General features: G+C 45.7%; 1 protein-coding gene across 1 annotated transcript; it reads left to right on the forward strand.

Annotated features, from left to right (window-relative positions):
- Nucleotides 13051–16229, forward strand: LOC109728786 (arginine decarboxylase-like). The gene has a single exon (XM_020259318.1). It carries the CDS (start codon nt 13553–13555, stop codon nt 15779–15781), a length of 2229 nt encoding a protein of 742 aa, XP_020114907.1. The 5' UTR covers nt 13051–13552; the 3' UTR covers nt 15782–16229.

Consider the following 24442-nt stretch of genomic DNA (forward strand, 5'->3'; position numbering starts at 1 on the left):
GAGTTCCTATATTTGCACGGTAGTCGAATCATATACACAGTAACCAGGTACAACAAACAGATGTATCTTAAAGTAATTATACATTCATACATTCACCATTCCATAACAGTTTTACAATCAAGGTTTTAAACAGATCCAAAAAAATCTTTTGAAAATGTTCTACACAGAAAATTTTAGTTCTTTTAAAAGTGCTACACGAGCGGGTAGAAAACTTTTATTTTACAAATATCCAGTACATCCACATTTCAAATGTAATAAAATTTACATGAACCACAATAAACTTAACTAAACTATTATATCAACGAAATACCAATGGATAATAACTAAATGAAATAACAGTGGCGTCGGAAGACTTACGACGCTCGTACGTGCCTCACGTCTCGTCTCAATCTCATCGCCCGCGATACGTGAAAAAATTGGGGGGAGAGTAGAGAAATGGTAACATTGTTCCCTCCCAAGTTGAGTAGAAGCGAGAAGGCGAGGAGTACTACCGGATCGAAAGAGCTAACAACAGTAACGGGTCTCAGTAGAAAAGTACCGTAGCAAAATATGGATGAAAGAGACATATATATGAAAGCAGTACAACTACCCGCTAATGTAACATGAAAATGCAAGCATACAGAGGATACAAAATATAGTAGCAGAAACTGTAAAGAAAGAACTAAATGAGTATATATGAAACAACGCTACTTATAGCTATATGCGTCACGGACGAAGAAAGTCAAACTGTTACCCATCTAACCGCCGTGTCGGTTAAGGACCTAGGCAAAAGCACTATTTGCTCAAACCTGGATTGTAACCCTAAGCACAATGAGACACCGCTGGATAAGGGTCGGTCAAATGTCGACACTTTTTCGGAAAGAACACCTCCTGGCGGGGCATTCACAACCCGCTGGGTGTCGTGAATGCACTGGCTGTGGCGATCAATGCGGATATGATCAATTAGCCAACTGGTCGGCGACCATGCCGACAATCATGCCCCTTATGGGCATACGCGTTGTAGGTCATCAAGTAATAACTGTGAACGACGAGATAGGTCAATGTACGAATAGTAACGAACGACCAAACAGATCCAGTGAAACACAGGAGAACGACAACCAGGTCACAAGTCATAGTAAAATTGATGCAATCTACTCATATCCCTATAAGAGATATACACACTAGAAACCCAGGCCAGCGCTAAATCACGATATGTATCTTGTAAATATTGCTCGATGTATTAAATGTCACGAACCAGAACAGACCCGATAGGTCACAATGGTGTATTCGATATTAGTCCTGAATACCGTCCTTAGCAGCATCGACAATCTTACCTCAGGGTACACCGACTAGAAGGTCTCGACGACATGAGTCAAGAAAATAGACAACCACTACATATGCAAACAACCCGACAACCCACTAGTTAATGCACAAGCGACAAGCCATATATGTGCCAACAAGGCGACAAACGTAGTCAACAGGATATAAGATAAAGCATCGATCGTCTAGGTCACCGAAACGTAGTACTTAGAAACCGACATTCAGGGTCAACGGTAATTTCAATTGGATAACTCTTTACTCCTAATCATGTTATAGCATAGAAACATATGAGTAGAGTATGATAGAAACAACGGGGATGCAAGCTCAATATATAATACGAAAATAGCAATAGAAGAACAGGGATAGAAGAAATATCACCGAGCGTGCACCACTGTACCGACGTCGGATCGAAGTACCCACATGTTCGGATGACGCGACTGTCTCCTGACTGCAAAAGAATGTCGACAGGACCTATAGAGGGTCCACCGGGTTAGTATCTAACCCACAACTAATAATCACAGTATCCACAACCCCACAAACGATTCCACGAAGATAGGTTTCCCAATACCGATTACCGTAACTCGCCGGAAGTCCCGAAAACTACACCGGGACGTCGTCGGGACCCACTAAGTGTCCCGAACTCACCGACTCGTGCCACGAGTCACCTGCTGCCCCAAAACACTCTAATTTGGATGTTTTGGCAGCAAACACAAGATAGCACCCCTACACAATTATCGCCGGATAATTGTACGCATTCGGGTTCCCGAAAGTGTCTATTTCGACACCGGAACCCTCCGTCGCTCACCAATCATCATCGAACCTACAAAATAATGATGGTGACCCACCAACAAGGCTCAGCAACAAAACACAGAGCAAACAAACACCGTCGAAAAGAATCCGAACCGAAATCGCGTTCTTTCGACGAATTTCGTCGAAAAACGCACCGAAATCGACCTTTCGATTTCCGCAAAAGCTACAGGATCATGGACAATCAGTCCAGAGGTCAAAACACACTCTTACACGCTGCCCACAGTAGCCACAAGGCGTACAATTGCACAAAAGCCCCTATGTTTACATAAAATCCATCATTTTATGTAAATCAGGCAACTCCTATGACTCGTTCTCACAAACTGAGGACCTCTAAGTTCCGCCGACACACGTACTGACAGGTCTCGACGTGCCGGAGGCCGTGCTCATGGTCTGGAGCGCAACAGGTCACTGTGGGAAGCGCGGGAGCTACCCGAAGTTCTGCGAACAGCGCGCAGTCGGGGAAGATCGCGCCAAACAGGGCTGACCGGACACTGTTGATCCAAAGTGAGGTGAGCAATGTGATCAGCACAGACCAACGATCACCGTGCTCACCTCCGGAGGCATCAGGACAGCCTCGGATTGCCGGATAAGCGCGCGCAAACCCAAAACAGCAGCCAAACAGGCTCCACGGGGTCGACACAGCGAAAACAGCAGAACGGAGTCTCCCCAACAGAATCTAAGGTGAGCACGATGATCAGCAATTTGCCACGATCACCGTGCTCCCTTCCGTAGGGATCGGGGAGGCTCGGATCGCTCAGAACAACAAACAACCCACAAACAGCCCTATTTCGGGCTTGGCCGGAGCAAGCTTGCTCCGGCCGGCCTCCGGCGACACGGCGGCGCGCGCGGGGGCCAGGGATGGGTGCGGGGGAGGGAAGGAGCACGATGCTCACCTCAGTTAGCGGCTGGAAGCGGCGGCGGCAGCGGTGGAACAACCCAAGCCCGCACCAGGTTCGGCTCGGGTTCCAAGGGCACCTGCGGCCACGGCGGCGGCCGGGGCTCCTCGGGGACGACGGCGATAGGTCCCCAACGGCCGGAGGAGGAGGAGGGAGGTGGCGGGCGACAGCGGCGGTGACCCGCGGCTCAGGTGTGGCCGCCCGAGCTTGGCTCGGTCAGCAGGCTGGGGCGGCGGCGCCCAAGGCACGCGGCGGCGGCGGCGACCCGCAGAGGCGGCGGTGGCCGGCCGGGGAGGGTCGCCAGGCTCCGGGGAAGGCTGCTGAAAGGGTCACAGGCGGCGGCGGCGCACGGGGAGGGAACTGGGCTACCTCGGCCAAAGCTCGGCCAAGCGGGCTGCAAGGAGCAGCGGCGGCCGCGGCGGCGTGAGGAGGCGGCGGCGGTCGGCGGGGAGGCTCGTCAGGGGACAGGGGCAACACCAGCGATGGCCTGGAGGCAAGGCAGCCTCGGCCTGGCTCCAACCCGAGAGAGGGAGAGAGAGAGAGAGAGAGAGAGAGGAAGAAAATGGCTCCGGCGGCGGCTGGCCGGCCGGGGCTCAGTCGCGGTGGCCTGAGGCGTAACGCACAGGCAGGAAGAAAGGGATGAAAATGTGGCAGGGGGGCTAGGGTTAGGGTTTCTAGTAGGCAAACCTTTAAAAGACAACATGTATGTATAAGGTGCAAATTGCGGAAAAGCCCTCAAACTCAGTATTGATACTGAGTCCTCACAGCATGATAAAACGCAAAAAATACCCCTCATCGAGCCGATCTCACGCAAAACGGACATAAAATCATTGCGACTTTTGCGAAATTAACCGTTGCAACACAGACTCATCTCGATCAACGCTGCGATCTTCCGCAGATTCCGTCCGTCAGATTTTGCGAACTCGATTCACCAGTGCGACAGCACCTCGGAGACAGAAAGCTACACCTTCGATTCCATCCCGATCGACCACAGGATTCACGACCAGAAATCCAACCTCTTCCAATAGGAAGGAACACAGACACGCACAATTACATATAAAATCATGTACTGTTTGATTTTCTCGAAAATCGGCGTCAACTAAAATCCTCAGCGCCACTAGTTCCAGAACAGCTGATACCGGTCGAAACGAGCTATTGAATCTGATATGAACGGAGTCCAGATAGGGGGGGGGGGGCGCACACAGAAACCAACTCTACTCCGGGCTTTCCCCGGAAAAAGGGCGGAGTTACTATTGCCACTTAAGTGAAGAACTGAAAATTGCGTATCGTTCTCCCACTTTAGCTCAGTTCTCCTGAAACTTGACGAGTGCTTATGTAATTAAATTAACACATAAACATATCAACAGAGAGTTAGTTCGGCACTGGTCGAAAAAATCTTCAGTCCTTACAATTACCAATCAAACAAATAGTCTAAATTGAAATCGATGAAAATAAAAATTCATAAAAAAATGATGATAAAAGAATTTAAATTCAAATCAGATATACTGATCTTACTCTAATAGTGAAAAGAATTTTTTATTAAAATTTTCAAGGCGGATTTGGATGTTTAACACCGTTAAACTCACAAACAACGCCACAATGGCCATTAAAAGGTCAATTTTGAGATAATTTTGAGTCACTAGTCAAATGATGTCGAAAATTATGCAATTTAGTTTGCCAATACTTTTGATAGTGTATGATCAAGTTTAACTGAGCCCGATCGTCGATTGAAAGCCAGCATTCATTCGAAAAAACTTGGTACGCTGGAGCCCCGGCTACTGATAGTATAGCAACGGGCTAATATATATATATATTATAATATATATATATAGAGAGAGAGAAGAAGAGAGAGAGAGAGAGAGAGAGAAGACGAGAGAAGAAGAGAGAGCTAGCTGGTAATAACTATCGGTAGCAACAGAGGCCTCCGGCTATCAAGTTGTTTCCGTTTGATTCGGCTTTCAAATGACGATCGGGCTCCGTTAGACCTTCATCTACACTGAATCAAAGTATTTGGAAAGCTAAAATTCATAATTTTCGATCATCATTTGGCTAGTGATCAAAAAGGTTTCCAAAATTAACAATTTTGAATGGTAGATCATGATGCGTTTAAGTTCAACGTGTGTAGAAGTATTTAATTTAGATAAAAATTTAATAGAAAATTCACTTTAACATCAATAGGCAAGACCAATACTTCCGATTTGAAATTTGAATTATTTATCACTATTTTTGATGAGATTTCATTTCAGCTTGTTCATTTTTTAGACTACTCGTTATATTGGTAAATGACGCCGAACAATTATGAAATTGTATTTCAAATACTTTACAATAGTTGTAAATCAAGTCTACGAGAGCCGATCGTGCGATTTATAAGCCGCCATACATTGAAAACAACTTGTAGCACGGAACCTCCGGCTACCCCGATAGTATACCGCCTAGCCTATATATATATATATATATATATGTATATATACTTGATATATTATCCTCAAACATAGCCGGTGTTATTTACATTTGAACCAAATGGTATCTAAATGGCAAGTTAAACTTCAAATATAGATTTTAAATTCTAAATTTTAAATTTAATTTTAATTTTATATTTATATTTTAAATTTTAAGAATTTAAAATTAAAATTTATATTTATATTTATATTTAAAATTTAATTTAAAATTATAAAATAAACTATAAATTCAAATTTGAAATTATTAAAATAACAATTTAGTAAAAAAATTATTATTTGTAAATAGTAAAAAATTTTTGCCAAATATGACAAAGGGTAATTTTGGAATCGATTATCCTTTATTGTTCGGATTACTTAATTTTATAAACTGAACCAAATATATTAATAATAAGTGTAGAGCTACTATGCTATCGGAAGTATAAGTGAATTGGTGCTTTCGATTTTTTAGCGCTTAGATCAAAAATTGTATGGTTAAGATGATAGTATTTCCTTTAGGATTGAGTGGTCTCTCTAGGATTAAGTGGTCCCCATTGGGTAATAATATTAATCTAATGGTTAACAATGATCAAAAGGTTGATCCAAGGGCTAAAAAATCAGAAGCAACAACTATCTTATGCTTCCGGTAGCATAATAGCTCTAAAGTAATAATAATACTATATACTCTGTAATCTGGTATTATATTATTATATTAAATTAAATACAATAATACAGCATTAGCAGTAATCTTATTCAGAAATTTAAAACATCTGTCGAAATAAACTGTATGGGCAACAAATTTTTTTTTTTCCCGTTTAACCCAATTCCACGACGTATATATCGAGATATCGGCAAACGCCACTTGGAGAGGCGAGATCATCCCTCCAAGATCCCTGTCACAACACTTGATGCGATCTCAACCCAAACCACTCTCCACCTGCCCTGCGTGCACCTCCCCATCTCTCCGCGGCTGCGACGCGCGGGAACCGGGACCCACCGCCGCACCCCTCCTCCCCTACCTCGTCCTTTCTCTCCCTTTCTTTATCTTCCTTTTCTGTGTCGGACCCGCTCAACTCTTTTCTTACCACTATTATTATAAGGCTTGTTAGGTTGATTGCCCCCGAGAGTCCCCCCACTCAAAATTTTAAGTATAATATTTAAATTTTAAAATTCTTTAATAAAAGAATTTACTTTCTATACTGGGTTCCTCTCTCTCTTTACATAAATGTAAATATACATGCATTCATCCACCGAGCCTCTTTTCAACTTACCTATTTCATATCATATTTTAATTATAATATTTTTATTAAATAAGTAAATTATACCATTACTTTCTGAATTTTTGACGGAGTTTTACTTTATCCTCTAAATTTCTAAAATACACATCTAACACCTGAACTCTAATATTCCATTCATATTACCCCTTTCGTTTATTTTTCGTCAAACTTCGTTAACCGAAAATTGATGTAAGGGTAATATGAATGAAATATTAGAGTTTAAGATATCAGGTGTCCATTTTATAAGTTTAGGAGGTAAAGTGAAATTCTACTAAAAATTTAGAAGGTAATAGAATGTTGATGCCAAAATTGAAATTAACATGCCGACCTAACCCACGTATGAGCCAATAAGGACACGTGGTACACCAGGAGTCGGCAATAAGACGCCGGAAGGTTTTAGGCGGAATGGTTGAGAAGTGGGGCGTAACATTCACGATGGGGCGTAACTTCCATGAGCAGTGGGCGTAACTTCCACGAGGAGTGGGCGTAACTTCCACGATCATGGTTACAGCCACTCCCCCCGCTACTTTCACGAACCAATAATGTGGGTTGATATTACTATAAATAGTAATTTCGAAGCCTGCAATAGGGGTCTTTCTCTCCCATGAACGAGAAGACCACCGTATTTTCATATCTTTCATTTCCTACATTTATTGCTTTCTAGGAGTAATCTAAATGTAATCTTTTCTTTTTCGCATTCACTGCTTCCTAGGAGTAGTTTTTAAGTAGAACCCTAGAGTCTGTCTGCCCCACGGGCATCACTCTGTTGTAAACTACATATTTGCAGAGTTTGTATGTCCTTCAAGCACACTCTGTTTTATTATATATATAGGCATTCGGCTCTTTCAGCTGACCAGTCATTGTGTATTTCATTTATTCGGCTCTTTCAGTCGACCAGTTACTGTGTACTTCTTCCATTCGGCTCTTCTGCCGACATTGATCCCTGCACAGTTCATACATTCGGTTCATCCAGCCGAACCGATTCTACAGTAAAGGTTTTCGAACTCGGCTGATTCGATCCCTCGTCAACCGCATCGCTTGATCCAGTCGAAGGGCGCAAACTTCGATGGTCATTAATCGTAGCCGTTCCGCATTCCGAGGCGCTCCCCAAGGAGGATCTTTGACCGAGTTAAGGGTCGGAAAATTCGGCTACCAATAATTTTTGGCACGCCCGATGGGACCCACTCAGGTTTTTCCAATCTAGACTTTGTCCTATGGCTGACGATACTGCTATAAACCTTCGGAATATAGCCATTCCCAAGCCTTCAGGGAATGACCAAGCTAGTAGCACCGAAAATACGAATGAGAATCAGGCGATACTACCTGTTGGAGGCGAGACTAGTGGACAGTCGGCTCATCAAGAGCAAAGTCTAACTCAGGCACTCGGCCAGATGAGCCGAGTCCTACAAACTTTAAATCAAAATATCCATCAAAGTACTGCTCGACTAGACGTGGTGCTGGTCGCTATCACGGCCTACAATGAAAATATTGTTCGAATCATACAATTATTTATCCGAAATGAGCAACCTTACGGGGGGCAACAGGGGCCCCTAAATGCGTCGGTGCAACAAAATTCCGTCACGCAGGCGGTCTTACAGGCGCAGCAGCAGATGGCACCTTTCCAGGCTGCATATGGACAGGCGAATATAAAAGCCGGCCCGCAGTCAGAGATGGCATCGAATTTACCTCCTTTACCAGCTTACGAGCCCCAAAACGTGGGTGTAAGGGTTGGGGGGCAGGCTCTGAATATGCAAGGAGTTAACCCTATTATACCGAATTTCGGTCTACTGCAAGGACCGATTGTAATACAAGCAAAGGTTCCTTTGCAGGGGAACAATAATGAAATATACGCACGGATTGAAGAAGCCATCCGAAATACTTTCGGGGTTGGCGCAAGGCCGGCAATGCGGCCTGTGTTTAGATCTCCTTATCCTGTGAACATCAACGTGGAGCATCCGTATCCGGCAAACTGGAAATTGCCGAGTTCAACAAGTTCTCGGGCAATGAGACCGAGAATACGGTCGAGCATATAGCCCGGTTCACTGCCCAATGTAGAGAAGCGGCCGCTGACTCATTTTTGAAACTTCGATTATTTAACACGTCATTAACTAAAACGGCATTTACTTGGTATACAAGTTTATTAGCCAATTCCATCCAAAATTGGGACGAATTGGAAAGAAAATTTTATGAGCGATTCTATAGGTCGGAGCCACAAATATCGGTCGCCGACTTGGCTTTATACCGACAAATGTTAGGTGAAACGGTCGAAGAGTATTTGAACCGTTTCAAAATAGCCAAAACCCGGTGCTTTATGAGAATGCCGGAATCAGAGTTCGCCAAAATGACGTTAAATGGTCTGTATTTTAAAATAAAAGATTATTTTGAAGATAAGTATTTTTCTAACCTACTTGATCTAGGTGTTCGAGTTGCCCAATATGAGCAATTTTGGAAGGAAAGTGAGGACAATCGGCTGCAATGGAGCCGATATAAAAAGTAAAACAAAGACAAAGAGAAATCTTTGATAGAAGAACAGTCGGTTCAAGAAGAGCCAAGCCAATCGAGTGAAAGTGAAGAATCGGCTGATGAAGCCGAGGTATATGCGGCTGGTAAAGAGCAATTTTCTTCAAGAAGAAATTCTTGATAGAAGAACATTCGGTTCAAAAAGAGCCAAACCAATCAAGTAAAATTAAAGAATCGACTGATGAAGCCGAGTTATATACGGCTGGGACGATAAAGAGTCATTTTCTTTAAGCCGACAAAGACCAGCGAAACTAAATGTTGGGTCTCGGCTGTGTCATTTGAGCAGTCGATTTGGCATCAATAGTCATCCGAATGTTCATTCGAAAGACTATTCGGGGGGCATTGTTGATGCCAAAATTGAAATTAACATGTCGACCTAACCTACGTATGAGCCAATAAGGACACGTGGTACACCAGGAGTCGGCAATAAGGCGTCTGAAGGTTTTAGGCGGGAACGGTTGAGAAGTAGGGCGTAACTTCCACGATGGGGCGTAACTTCCATGAGGAGTGGGCGTAACTTCCACGATCATGGTTACAACTACTCCCCCCACTACTTTCAACCAACCAATAATGTGGGTTGATATTACTATAAATAGTAATTTCGAAGCCTGCAATATGGTCTTTCTCTCCCCTGAACGAGAAGATTACCGCATTTTCATATCTTTCCTTTCCTACATTTATTATTTTCTAGAAGTAGTCTAAATGTAATCTTTTCTTTTTTGCATTTACTGCTTTCCTAGGAGTAGCTTTTAAGTAGAACCCTGGAGTCTGTCTGCCCCACGGGCATCACTCTGTTGTAAACTACATATTTGCAGAGTCTGTATGTCCTTCGGGTGCACTCTGTTATATATATATATATGTATATATATATATGTATAAATATATATATATGTATATATATATATATATGTATATATATATATGCATTCGGCTCTTTCAGCCGACCAGTCATTGTGTATTTCATTTATTCGGCTCTTTCAGCCGACCAGTTACTGTGTACTTCTTCCATTCGGCTCTTCTGCCGACATTGATCTCTGCACAGTTCATACATTCGGCTCATCCAGCCGAACTGATTCTACAGTAAACGTTTTTCGAACTCGGCTGATCCAATCCCTCGTCAGCCAAATTGCTTGATCCAATCGAAGGGCGCAAACTTCAAGGGTCACTAATCGTAGCCGTTCTGTATCTCGACACGCTCCCCGAGGAGAATCTTTGATCGGGTTAAGGGTCGGGGAATTCGGCTACCAACACAGAAGTATTTGATTGTTGGAAAATTTTTTTTATAAAAAATATTTAATTATATTAAAGAGATAGTTTCAAGAAAAGTATTAAAAAAAAGCAAATGCATTAAATCGCTTACGCGCATGCAGTATGGGCGGCCAATATTTGAATGATGAGATGATATTTAGTATCTCTTAGTTTAAAATCACTAATTTTATTTTAAAAAAATTTAAGCTTAATATAAAATAATATTATATTTTTATATTCAAAATTTATAATTGGTTAAAAACAAGTATAAAATTTTAATATATTGGGCTAAAATTGAACTGACAATCTTGACCCAAACCTGCGGGTGCCCGCGGGTTACCCACAAATTTACGGGTATGGATACCAACTTTTCCAACCCAAAAAATTACGGGTAAAACGGATGAATACCCATTAAGCAGTGGGCATTTTGGGTAATCCGTAGGTATCCACGGGTACTCGCATATATATATTTTAATTATAAAATCTATTTTCTTAATTAATATATATTTTTTATTTATCCATCCTAAAAATTCTAATTTTAATTTCTTATTACGTGCCTTTTATATTATGAATTTTTCTTTAAGACTTTAAATATTTTTATTGTATGTTATGATATTTTAAACAATGAGTTATATTAGGCTTTTAAAACTTATATATATGTGTTTTATATTTAAAAAATATAAGAGCAAAAAAAAAATGCGGGTAACTCGTATAAAGATATTAGTTATTCAAAAATTTGCGGGTAAATTTTATCCATGCCCAAGTAACCCACGGATACAGTAACCCGCCTGCGAGTTACCCAACCCGCCCGTGTCAGGTCTAGTCGGCTAAATTGGACTGTCGCCCTCTGAACTTTCGGTGGGATTTTACTTTACCCCCAAACTCATAAAATGCACATCTAATATTTTAAACTCTAATATTTTATTCATTTGTCTCTTCTGTCGTAATCGAAAATTGACGGAATGGATAACAGTAATAAAATATTAAAATTTAAGATATTAGATGTTTATTTTAGAAGTTTAGGGTTAAGATAAATTTTTGTAAAAAGTTCGAAAAGTAATAGTACAATATACCTTTTATTAAATTATAATTTTTTATATTTAGAAAATTGATGAAAAATTAAAAATATTTTAGTACTTATCTTGCGCTGGGGGGGGGGGGGGGGGGTCTCTAAAGTAGGGCATGGCTACTTTACTGAGGGGCGCCCTACAATTTTAACGCTCTTTCTTGGATTTAGATTTTAACCCCAGTCAAATAACTATTTATTTCACATTTTGTGTGTGTTTTTTAAAAGAGTGATGCTTTTTGCATGTGAGATTATTAAAAGAGTCCGGCTGCTATGCTATCGATAGTATTAAGTATTTAATGTTATCAAGTTTTCTGTCGTTAGATTAACCCCTTTGATTATTTTTATCCGTTAGATTATACTATTCAACCAACCACCTGCTCAATTCTAGAGGGTCCACATCATTCTAACCGCATGTCTTTTAATCCAATGGTGAAAAATTTAATAGCACTAAGTCATTGATGCTATTAATAGTATTCCAGCCTAATTCGATTATTAATTTATAAAAGTCAATATTTTTATATTAATTATATTTTTATTTGAATAATATAAATAAAAAATTTAAACATTTAAATCGATTGATATAAAATTTAGGGAAAACTTCAAAAACCCCCCATGTGGTTTCGTATTTTTTCACTTTGCCCCCCTGTAGTTTAAAATATATCAAATTGCCCCCCTGTGGTTTCGTTTTTATCTTTTCGGTAGCTTTTTCGTTAATATTTCATTAAATTATATACAAAAAACTTCAGATACCTATCTAGATTTATCAAATATTCACTTTAGTATTCTTTAATTTTAACTTTATCACTGATTTAAAAAAAAATAATAAGATTAATAAAAAAAAAGAGAAAAAAAAATCACAGAGAGCAAATTGATATATTTTAAACCACAGGGGTAAAGTAAAAAATTATAAAATCATAGAGAGAATTTTTAAAATTTTCTCTAAAATTTATGTGCGTGATGCTCGTGTACAAGTAACATTTCTCCCAAGAAAGCAAATCTGAAATCCGAAGGCTACGTGTCCGCCATCCAGTCATCCGAAATTAGGTCTCCATTGGACGCCTTCCCGCCCGCAAGATGAGACCTCGATATCCACCCCCAACTAACTCTCTCTCACCCTTATCTCCAAAAGTTTAAAAAAAAAGAAAAAATATATATTATTTTTATGGCCCAAAATATCGCGATATTTTGAGAACGATAGATGTAACGTCGTACTCTAGGCGTTTCTAGAGAGACGAAACAGGCTGCAGGGACATGGCGCAATGGCGCGTGAGCGCGGGCCCCACCGCGGCCACGCGGCAACCCGACGCGGAGAGGCGGATCTAGTACGCCCGAGTTATTCCCCTGCAATAAATTGACGCGAAAAATAATGAGAAATAGACGAATCTCGACGGGTTTTGTAACATATCGTTTTTTTTTTTTTTAAATTTCCTTGGGCCGCAGAAAATTGAGATAACGGATCCAAAACTTTTGTTTTCCCTATATAAACGCTCCTCGCCTCTCATGCAAATCTCGCCCGGCTCTTAAGCGCCATCCCAACTCGCCAATCTTTAGTAGGGTTGCCCCGTTAGGGTTCCTTCCTTCCGCCCCCCTTCCCCTTTCTTCTTCGTTTCTCCTCCCCAACCCCATTTCGGTTTTTTAATTAATTTTGCCCCCACTCTTTTCCGAGATCTCTTATTTTGGCCTCGTCCGATCTCGCTCTTCTTCCTCCTCCTCGTTTCTTCTTCGCCGTTTTTGATTGATCTCTTCGTCCCCGCCTTCTTCTGAAGGGTCCGGCGTGGGGATATCGAGGAGCTTTACCGGCGTGCTAGTACTCTCCTCTTTGGTCCCAGCTCCCCCTTGCTTCGTTTGGGGGGGTAGCCGGGGCTCCGGCCTCGGCGGCTTTCAAAGCCCCCTTCTTGAAGATCTGATCCAACCCTAGTTTTTTCTTCTTTTTTTTTTTCCGTTTACTTTTCTTTTTTCTTTTTTTTTTTTTCCCGTTTTTTGCGCGATCGGGAAGAGATGCCGGCCTTGGCGTGCGTAGATGCTGCAGTCCCCCCTCATCCTGGTTACGCCTTCGCCTTGGACGGCTCTCTTCCCGCGCCGGGGCCGTTCCCCGGCGGCGCTCCGACGCTCGGCGACGGCGACGCGCGCCGCGTCCTCCCCTGGTCCCCCGACCTGTCGGCGGCGCTCTACAAGATCGACGCCTGGGGGGCGCCCTACTTCGCGGTGAACTCGGCGGGCAACATCGCCGTGCGCCCCCACGGATCCGCCACCCTCCCCCACCAGGAGATCGAACTCATGAAGGTGGTCAAGAAGGCGTCCGACCTCAAGAGCGCCGGGGGGCTGGGCCTCCAGCTCCCCCTCATCGTCCGCCTCCCCGACGTCCTCAAGAACCGCCTCGAGTCCCTCCAGAGCGCCTTCGACTTCGCCGTCGCCGCCAACGGCTACGCCTCCCACTACCAGGGGGTCTACCCTGTCAAGTGCAACCAGGACCGCTGCGTCGTCGAGGACGTCGTCCAGTTCGGCGCCCCCTTCCGCTTCGGCCTCGAGGCCGGCTCCAAGCCCGAGCTCCTCCTCGCCATGAGCTGCCTCCTCCGCGGCAGCCCCGAGGCCTTACTCGTGTGCAACGGCTACAAGGACGAGGAGTACGTCTCCCTGGCGCTCATGGCCCGGGCCATGGACCTCAACACCGTTATCGTCCTCGAGCAGGAGGAGGAGCTCGACGTCGTGGTGGATGCCGCGCGCAGGCTCGGCGTGCGCCCCGTCGTCGGCCTGCGCGCCAAGCTCCGCACCAAGCACTCGGGCCACTTCGGGGCCACCTCCGGCGAGAAGGGCAAGTTCGGGCTCACCACCACGCAGATCCTGTCGGTGGCCGCGAAGCTGCGGCGCCTCCAGATGCTCGACTGCCTCCAGTTGCTGCATTTCCACATCGGGTCCCAGATCCCGTCCACGGCGCTCCTCGCGGACGGGGTCAACGAGGCGGCGCAGATCTACTGCGAGCTCGCGCGGTTCGGAGCCGCGATGCGCGTGATCGACGTCGGCGGCGGGCTCGGGATCGACTACGACGGCTCGCGCTCGAGCGGCTCCGACATGTCGGTGGGGTACGGCCTCGAGGAGTACGCGGACGCCGTGGTCCGGGCGGTGCGGCGCGCGTGCGACCAGAAGGGGGTGCGTCACCCGGTGCTCTGCAGCGAGAGCGGGCGGGCGCTCGTGTCCCACCACTCGGTGCTCGTCTTTGAGGCGGTGTCTGCCACCTCGCCCTTCGCCGCAGCGGGCGCGGGCTTGGGCTTGGGCTCGGGCTCGGACGACCCGGGGCCCGGCCTTGGGTACTACCTGGAGGAGCTGGCGGATGAGGCGCGCGCGGACTACCGGAACCTGATGGCGGCGGCGGTGCGGGGGGAGTACGAGACGTGCTGGATCTACGCAGAGCAGCTGAAGCGGCGGTGCGTCGAGCAGTTCAAGGAGGGGGCGCTGGGCCTGGAGCACCTGGCGGCCGTGGACGGGCTCTGCGACCTGGTGGCGCGCGAGACGGGCGCGGCCGAGCCGGTGCGTACGTTCCACGTCAACCTCTCGCTCTTCACGTCGATGCCGGACGTGTGGGCCATCGGGCAGCTCTTTCCGATCGTGCCGATCCACCGGCTGGACCAGCGGCCGGGGGTCAACGGGGTGCTGTCGGACCTCACCTGCGACAGCGACGGGAAGGTGGACCGGTTCATCGGGGGGAGGTCCAGCCTGCCGCTGCACGACATGGGCGGCGGCATCAGCGGCGCCAATGGCGAGAGGTACTATCTGGGGATGTTTCTGGGCGGGGCTTACCAGGAGGCGCTTGGGGGCTCGCACAACCTGTTCGGGGGCCCAAGCGTTGTGCGGGTGTCGCAGAGCGACGGGCCGCACTGCTTCGCGGTGACGCGGGCGGTGCCGGGGTCGTCGTGCGCGGACGTCCTCAGAGCGATGCAGCACGAGCCCGAGCTCATGTTCCAGGCGCTCAAGAGCCGCGCCTACGAGTACTACGCCCACCACGCCGCAGCCAAGGACGACGACGACTCCGACGCCGCAGCCGCCGCCGTGACCTGCGCCATCGCCCGCGCCTTCCGCTTGATGCCCTACCTCGTTTGCGGCCGCTCTGCAGCGGCGGACGCAATGGGCAGGGACGGCTCGGACGACGGGGGCGAGGAGGGGAGCGGCGGGGTCCTCGCGTACGGCGATGAGGACGGGGAGTGGGACTTCATGCGATGCCTCAGCGTATGAGAGATCCGATCCGGATCAGATCGTCGTCGAACGCCTGCTTCCTTCCTTGCCTCTTTGGTGGTCGCCGTTAAAAAAAAAAAATAGTTGTCGTCGTCGGAGTGCTTCGCGTCCTTTTCTCTGTTTTTTTTCTTCTTCTTCAATGGTCGTCGTTTCTCCGAACTTTATTATTATAATTATTATTAATATTAATTGTAGTAGTTGTGTCTAATCGGATCTCGGATCTCGATTATTTGATGGGGATGCGTGAAGAAAAGGCCGAGCAAGATTTTCATGTGTGTCTTGAAAATTTTAGAGGGAAGCTTATTTTAGCGGGACTACTATAACGTGAGTCTCCCGTGATTTTTGTGTTATTTTTTTTTTAATTTTTTTTTTTTTTTTTCGGTTTCCAGAGTTTCAGTATTTACTGTTGCTGTATTCTTACGAATGCGATGTTCCGTGTTAGATGTAATGTTTCCGTGTTCGATTTTATGTTGGCGAGAGGGAGAGGGTCAAAGCGATTTGTTGGTCCTTTTATTGTTTGTTTTCCGAATATGCCAAAGGGAGCGCAAACTACGACTTTTGGCGTTTCAATTTGGCCGGAATCCGCAAATCGCTGGGATTCGGAATGATTCTGTGAAGGAAATTATTGCCTGCACTTCGACCGAAAGTGGCCGAACTAAAAGTTTCAGTCTTTTGAAAGTAGCTTTTATGAAAGCGAAGTTCTAAGTTTACAATGAAAAATACTGATAATATTTCAGAATAATTTTAGTATTAAAAACAAAAGAAAATGGTAAGACTAGTAAAAAAAAAAATGTTTGGTCCTTCAGTAATAGAGTTGTAAGATTATAATTTTTTTGGGTTTGAAATTTAGCATTGTTACTTAAAAACAAAAAATTGCTTTTGAACATGGTGTTTGGTTTGGTCATATATAAATTAGTAAAAATATGCAACTTAAATTAGCAGTTTGATTAAGAAACCTAAATTTATATTTATATTTACAATCTAAAAGTTAAATTTGAATTTGAGTTTAAATAGAAAATTAGATTTGTATTTGAAATTCAAAAGTACAAAAATTTGAACTCATAACTGAAGTAAAATTCTAAAGTCAAACATAAATTTGAATTCAAATATGACATTAAAAATTTTAAAAAATAATCCATATTTGGCATTAAATTCAAATAAAATTCAAATCTAAAATGTGATCCTAAATTTTGAATTCAAATATAAATTCACAATTCAAATTTAAACTTAAGTGTGAATTAAAATTCAAGTTTGAATTCATAATTCAAATTGAATAATTGAATCCTTTAATTTGAATATAAAGTTTAAGTCGAGATAAAAAACTGAGGTTACATTCAAAAGCCGAACTTAAATTTGGATCGAATTTCGCCCTAAAAGGATAATAAACATCCCAAGTAAGGTTTAATCATCCTCTGGCTCTGGGTGATCAGTGCTTGCAATATCATCTCCTTCTATTCGTGCACCACTCATCTGCCTCAGCGGTTGATGGTGGGCGATGTAGATGGCCGTGTTCAACATGAGGCCTGTAAGTGGCGTAAAAAGCGCTCGTAGGGTCGAGAAGAAGCTCGCGGCCTGCGAGATGAAATTCTCGTTGCTGTCGCTGGCAGCCTTCGTACGCTCACTGTGGATGGACGACTACTTATGAACATTTGATTAGTTTTGGTACTAGATTGTTATGTGGATTCTTTTTAGGGCTTTTTTATAAAATGACTCTGTAGAATTTTGTAATTGGCAAAATGACCCTGTAAAAATTTTATTTGTAAAACTAACTCTCCTTTCGCCACGTGGGCGCCACATTAGCTATTTCTCACAAAGACGGTGAATCGTTCACCGTCTTTGTAACTCCATGGTGATTTCATAAGGCGGTGAACCATTCACCGCCTTTCGTGCAAAAACCCCCCGCTTTTCTTACAAGGTCACCTTTTCAATTGTCATGCCTGTGCCCTTGAGAAGGCAGTGAATAGTTCACTGCCTTCTGAAGGCGGTGAACTATTCACCGCCTTCACAGCAAATCCCCCCCCCCCCACCATGCTGAGTAAGAGCACGCGATCGCCACAGATCGTCAAGTCGTTCGACGATCCAGACCCGAAGCTTACGGTGTGCCGACACTTCGCGCTAGGGGTCTGAGAGCGGATAGGCTGATGAGCAGCCGTCGCGCGGGCTATCTTGCGAATGAATTGACTCGAGCCGAGTGCAGGTGCTGTTGCATCGATAGGGTAGAAGGAACACCTTATGATGCTAAAGATAGAGGCCCTGAGCTAAGGCAATAGAGGACTTAGAAGCAGTCGACTGAGTTGAGATCCTATGGAATGAGACTTAGAGTAAAGATATGAGTACAAAGTAGCCAAGTAAAAGTAGAATTCAAATGATCTACTAGTTGTTGCATGATTTTCATATCGCATATCGTGAGGCATGGCATGTATTTCAATTGAATATATATATCTGTTGTATATTGTTGAACTAACATGTTGCAGCGGACCTATCGGTCGAGCTTTTCCCTTGGGTGGCCGTACCCACTGGGAACTATGGAGTTGGTTCTCACCCCACGTTGTTTTGGGGTTTTCAGGTCGTTCGTGTGTGGCGCGGCGGCGCGAGGTGAGGGCGTAGCTCAGTAGATAGCGCCCCACCACAGAGACCGATGTAGCAGTACCCTGAGACAGTCTAGCTTAGGGGTTTAGAAGACAAGAAAGAAAATGTATCAAACTCGTAAACTCTGATGTAATAGTGAGATTGTATTTTGGAAGTAAAAATGTAAACTGAAACTGCGATGTAAAAAAAAAGTGGTTGTAAAATGAATGCTTGTAATAGCAAGTAGATTATGTATTTGATACTTCCTTATGCAATCTGGATTGATATCCATTCCTTGTTGGAACATTCGTTGATTGTTTGGATTGCGACGCCTTGGACGTACCGGAGAGACTCTGTCCGCGTACAGGGGAATTCCCGGTCCATTCGGCGGTTTGTCGGCGGCGCCGCGACCCGATCCAAATTGGCGGTTGGTCGCGGGGCGTGACACCCACAGTCCACATATCCATCTAACGGGGGAGGCACAAGGCACAACCACCCGAAGGATTTTCGCCGGGCACGTCTGCCCGTGGTGCTTTTATTCTCCGGAGTACACCACTCGTGGAGGAGCGACCTCACACAAGCCGGAACCAATACCTGTGAGTATGATCCCATCCTCAATTTGAGGAGGTATGGCCAACTTGTCACAATTCTCACTGTCTCAATGCCGATGAATGGTTAATACCTATTCATGCTCATGCTATCACTTGTCAATATCACGGTGGTCCTGATGCCACAATACACATATGTCACTTGGGTTAAACCTTGTTTAATTATTCATTTATCGATGTCAATCGAGTCACTAATGTTCATGTCACCTTTGTTTACTACGGTCACGGTCATTTCTTACATTCACATGCATATAGGGTCTTTCACTTTCCTTTTTCACATGGTTCTATATCACTACAATGATCTCAAACAGATAATTGTTACAACCAACACATGCTGTTCATTATCCTATATGCAAGAATGCTATAATACCAATATGCTCAAATGATAAGACATAGACATAGAAAGAGATCCGGTGTTTCCGGATAGCACCCCCCACTTTTGTGTGTCACAAGGATGCCACGATTCCGATTCCACGATTTTTGGGCTTGTTCGCCGCAAGCTACGACGACCTGTACTATTTCAGCTTGTTTTCTTAATATCTTCGCGCAGACTCGTCGTATCGCTGAACCGAGCGCACCGTTGTGTTCGTAGACCTACCAATTAGGTTAAAATGAGATCAAACCCAAGTTTGAACCTCAAAATCACAAAACCCTAATTATACGTTCTTCACAATGTCATCTACTCCAATCAAGCCCCTAGCTTGACAAAACATGGAGGAAAATCACCATAAACCTCTCTAGATGCTTCAACTAGAAGCAAAAACCCAAAACTCAAACTAAAATCACAAGAACTCACCTTTGGAGTCCAAACCTTTCCTTCAAAGCCTTGCTCTAGCTTGGTCTTCACCTTGGAGAGCTTCTTCTCCAAGCTTTTCTCCTCCAAACCCTCCTTGGTGCAAGCCCTAGAGAGAGAGAGGGAGAGAGAAGAAAAGGGTTTTAGAGAGAGAGAGGGAAGGTTTGAGAGTGAGAGTGAGAACAAATGAGTTCTCACTCATGCCCTAGCCCATATAACCCTTCTCAAGCCATATTTGCATTTAAACCCCTTAACTTTTCATCTTTACAAACAGCCCTCACTGGGCATTTTCGGGCTCGGGGACTGGTCTCTCCCTTTCAGGGACCGGTTCCCGAGAGCTACCCTGCACTCTGCGCAGAAGGGGACCGGTCTCCCCCCGATGAAACCGGTCTCCGGGGACCGGTCTCCCGCCGAAGGACCGGTTCCCGAGAGCCCAGCTTCCAGGACTTAGCCGATTTTTCCTTCTGCTCGGCAGACCAACGTTCGGGAACCAGTCTCTCATCCAAGGGACCGGTCCCCGAGAGCAAAAATTCTGGAAATTGTCCAGAACTGTAGTTTCACTCTCGGGTTCCCTTATACTTCATATATAGGCTCCAATTCACTTTTAGCCTATAGTAGCTTATTCCTTTCCGTGTTCCCCTCATTTCGACGGAACTCGACACGACTCACGGGGAAGTGATATGTTACAGGTATACTCTCCTGATAACTGTTATTGTAAGCGAACTCCGCCATCGGCAAATACTCATGCCATCCTACACGATAGTCAAGCACACATGCTCGTAACATGTCCTCGAGTATCTGAATTGTCCTCTCAGATTGTCCATCACTCTGAGGATGAAACGCCGTACTAAAATCGAGCCGCGTGCCTAGAGCGTCCTGCAAGCTTTTCCAGAAATGAGAAGTGAACCGAGGATCTCGATCTGATACAATCGACACGGGAACCCCATGCAATCTCACTATCTCATCCAAGTAAACCTGGGCTAACCTGTCTCCTGACCACGTGGTGTGGATCAGCAAGAAGTGAGTCGATTTCGTTAAATGGTCCACAACCACCCATATGGCGTCATGTCTAGCTTGCGATCGGGGTAGTCCGACCACAAAGTCCATCGCGATATCCTCCCATTTCCACACGGGGATTGGTAAGCTCTGCAACTTCCCCGTGGGAAAACGAAGCTCGGCCTTTACTTGTTGGCACGTCAAGCACTGCGCCACGAACTCTCCAACGTCCTTCTTCATGCCCGGCCACCAATAATGCAACTTTAGATCTTTGTACATCTTAGTGCCGCCCGGGTGAATACTATACGGAGAATGATGCGCCTCTTGCAACACCATCTTACGAATCTCATCGTCCTTCGGTACGCACAATCGATTTCTGAACCGAAGTGCACCGCCAGGTTCCACGCCGAAATCGCCGGCGCGTCCGCCGTCAATGTCATTCCGCACCGTTTGGAGATACGGATCATCAACTTGCCGCTCCTTAATTCGCTCCAACAAGGTCGGTCGAACCACTAGTGCCGCCAAGATAGTCAGAACTTCCGGCGCCACTACCTCCAATCCAAACCGTCGCATTTTTTTATGCAAGGACAGTTGACTAGTAATCGACGTCGCCAAGTTCTCAACAGATTTTCTACTCAGCGCATCGGCCACCACGTTGGCTTTAACGGGGTGGTACAGGATAGTAAGATCATAATCTTTTATCAGTTCCAGCCACCGCCGCTGCCGCATATTTAACTCTTTCTGGGTGAACAAATATTTGAGGCTTTTGTGATCGGTATACACCTCACAATGCTCGCCGCAAAGATAGTGCCTCCACAACTTCAGTTTGAAAACGACCGCCACTAACTCTAGATCATGTATCGGGTAGTTCTTCTCATAGCTTTTTAGTTGGCATGAAGCATACGCAATGACTCGCCCATTTTGCATAAGAACATACCCGAGACCGGTGTAGGAAGCATCACTGCACACCACGAAATTCTCTCCCGGCGTCGGCAAAGCTACCGGGGTAGATGTCAACTTCTCTTTCAACTCTTGAAAGCTTCGGTCGCAACCGACACTCCAGTCGAATCTTACTCCTTTGTGCGTAAGGCATGTGAGAGGAGTAGTCAACTTCACAAACCCCTCAACAAAACGACAATAATAGCCTGCCAATCCGAGAAAACTGCAGACGCTCAAATCGGGCTTGTATAACATTTTCTCGCCTCAATTTTCTTTGGGTCCATCGAGATTCCACTCCCGGATATCACATGGCCTAAGAAGGTCACCTCCGAAAGCCAGAATTCACACTTCTTGAGCTTAGCATAAAGCTTCTTGTCTCGGAGTATTTGCAACACGGTCCTTAGATGTTCCTCGTGCTCCTATTCACTCCGCAAATACACCAACACGTCGTCGATAAACACCACGACGCACTTATCCAATAATGGTCGAAAGACCCTATTCATCAGATCCATAAACGCTGCCGGGGCATTAGTAAGCCCAAACGGCATCACCGTAAACTCATAGTGGGCATACCGCGTACGGTACGCCGTTTTATGCACATCCTTCAGCAGGATCTTCAACTAGTGATATCCCGACTGAAGGTCTATCTTCGAATATGCCCGCGACCCTTACAACTGATCGAACAAGTCATCTATTCTCGGCAACGGGTATTTGTTCTTGACCGTCACTTTGTTCAACTCGCGATAATGAACACAGAGTCAAAGCGTACCATCCTTCTTCTTCACAAATAACACTAGTGCTCCCCATGGGGACAAGCTTGGTCTCACGAAGCCTTTATCGAGCAAGTCCTGCAACTGGGTCTTTAACTCTTTAAGCTCCACCGGTGCCATCCTATACGGAGCCTTTGAAATTGGCGCCGCTTCGAGAATCAAGTCAATGACGAACTCGACCTCCCGATCCGGTGGTAGTCATGGTAACTCCGCTGGAAATACGTCCGGGTACACACACACCACCCGAATGTTCCCCAACTCCGGGCATTCCTTTTGAGGGTTCACGATGGTCGCCAAGTAAGCTTTGCAACCACCCTTAATCATCTTTCTCGCCCTCACCGTTGATATAGTCGTCGCAAAGCGCGCGCCTTTACACGCCCGATACACAAACTCTTCTTGACCAGGCTCACGAAAAGTGATCACCTTACTGTCACAGACGATGCTGGCATAGTACTTGGAGAGCCAATTAACTCCCAAGATGACATCAAATTCCCACAATCTGCTTAAGCACTAGCAAATCCACCGGCATGATCCAGTCGCCGATTTGAACCGGACAAGCTAGGCACTCCTCGTGAACTCTAAATGAGCGTTTTGGTGCGTTAACCCACCAATAGTCATAATTATGCTCTATATCCATGCCATGCGTCTTAGCAAACGATGCATCAATAAATGAATGCGATGCGCCCGTGTCAAATAATGCTCTTTTTCTAATGCCATTAATCAGAATACCTGCCACATCGTCGTCGGGTATAGCAGGCTGCTTCTCCACCTGAGTGGCGAAAACCCGTCCACTCGATGCACGTGATCCCTCCGGCTGACGCGGTGATGAAGCGCACCCAGCCGACATAGTAGGTGGCAGTCATGCAAACTGTCGTGGAGCATACTGAGCCGAAGTAGCTGACGGAGAAGGTGACGCGCCGCCCGGGCAATCCCATCTCAAGTGTCCCACTTGGCCGCATCGGAAATACCTCCCGTCACTCTGAGAACATTCATTCGGCCTATGATTCCCACCGCAGATCACGCACGGGAAGGAACTCGTCTGACTCCTTGACTGGATCGTGTCTCCCCGCCATTGCAATCTAGTGTACCGAGGGGGTCGCTTGGAACTCGACTGCCCCGCGGACCTACCAGCCCGTTGCTTCTTGGACTTCTCCTTGTCCCTTTCAAACGCCTCGCGTTCCTCGCGTGCAATGGCATTGCTGCGCTCTACTCACAACGCACGATCGAGCACTTCTTCATAGGTCTTTAGCTGGAGTGCATGAACAGTCTTGAATATCTCCGGCCGCAACCCGTGCTCAAAGACCTCCGCCCGATCTCGGTCACCATGAACCAAGTCGGGAACATAGTTAACCATGTGCGAGAACTCCCTTTCATACTCCCGCATTGTTCGGCTTCCTTGCCTTATCCAAAGACCGACCATTCTTCACTCGCGTCCACCATGATCTAGTCGCCCCTCTAAACAGTGAGCCGCCAAACGAACCTTGTCCTTCTCGAGGGTGTAGATATCCTCGAACAACGCCTTCATCGCGGAAAGCCACGCCTCCATCAACCATGGGTCTTTCACATCACCCAAAAAGGTTGGAGGATTAAACCATTTGAAGGCCGTCAACACCGCCAACGACCGCTCCTGCTCGGCTTCAAGTACCTCCAGGATAGGAGTCAAAGAGCCTGAAGCTGTCGAAGGAATAGCCGTCACCGGTGCCGCCGCCATCGGCGTAGGTGCTACAGGTGCAGGCGGGTCCTGAGGTACAGGTGCAGCCGTTGCCGCTTGTCGAGCCACCAAGTCATGGGCCGTCCTATCTGCTCCCCTTGCTGTCCCATAGCCCGAGTCAAAGCCGCTACTTGGGCTCGCAACTCACGAACTTTATCGAATCCAACTTGCTCTGGCACCTCATCAGGCAATGCCGGAGCGGACCGACGCGTATAACGTCTCGGTGACATCTGTCCTGAAACGAAACACACGCGTTAATACTCGACATCCGAGACT

Source organism: Ananas comosus, linkage group 2, assembly GCF_001540865.1.
Source record: "Ananas comosus cultivar F153 linkage group 2, ASM154086v1, whole genome shotgun sequence".
Lineage (NCBI taxonomy): Eukaryota > Viridiplantae > Streptophyta > Magnoliopsida > Poales > Bromeliaceae > Ananas > Ananas comosus.

Excerpts from the sequence above, each read along its gene's own strand:
- LOC109728786 (XM_020259318.1), top strand. The coding sequence starts at position 13,553 with ATGCCGGCCTTGGCGTGCGTAGATGCTGCAGTCCCCCCTCATCCTGGT.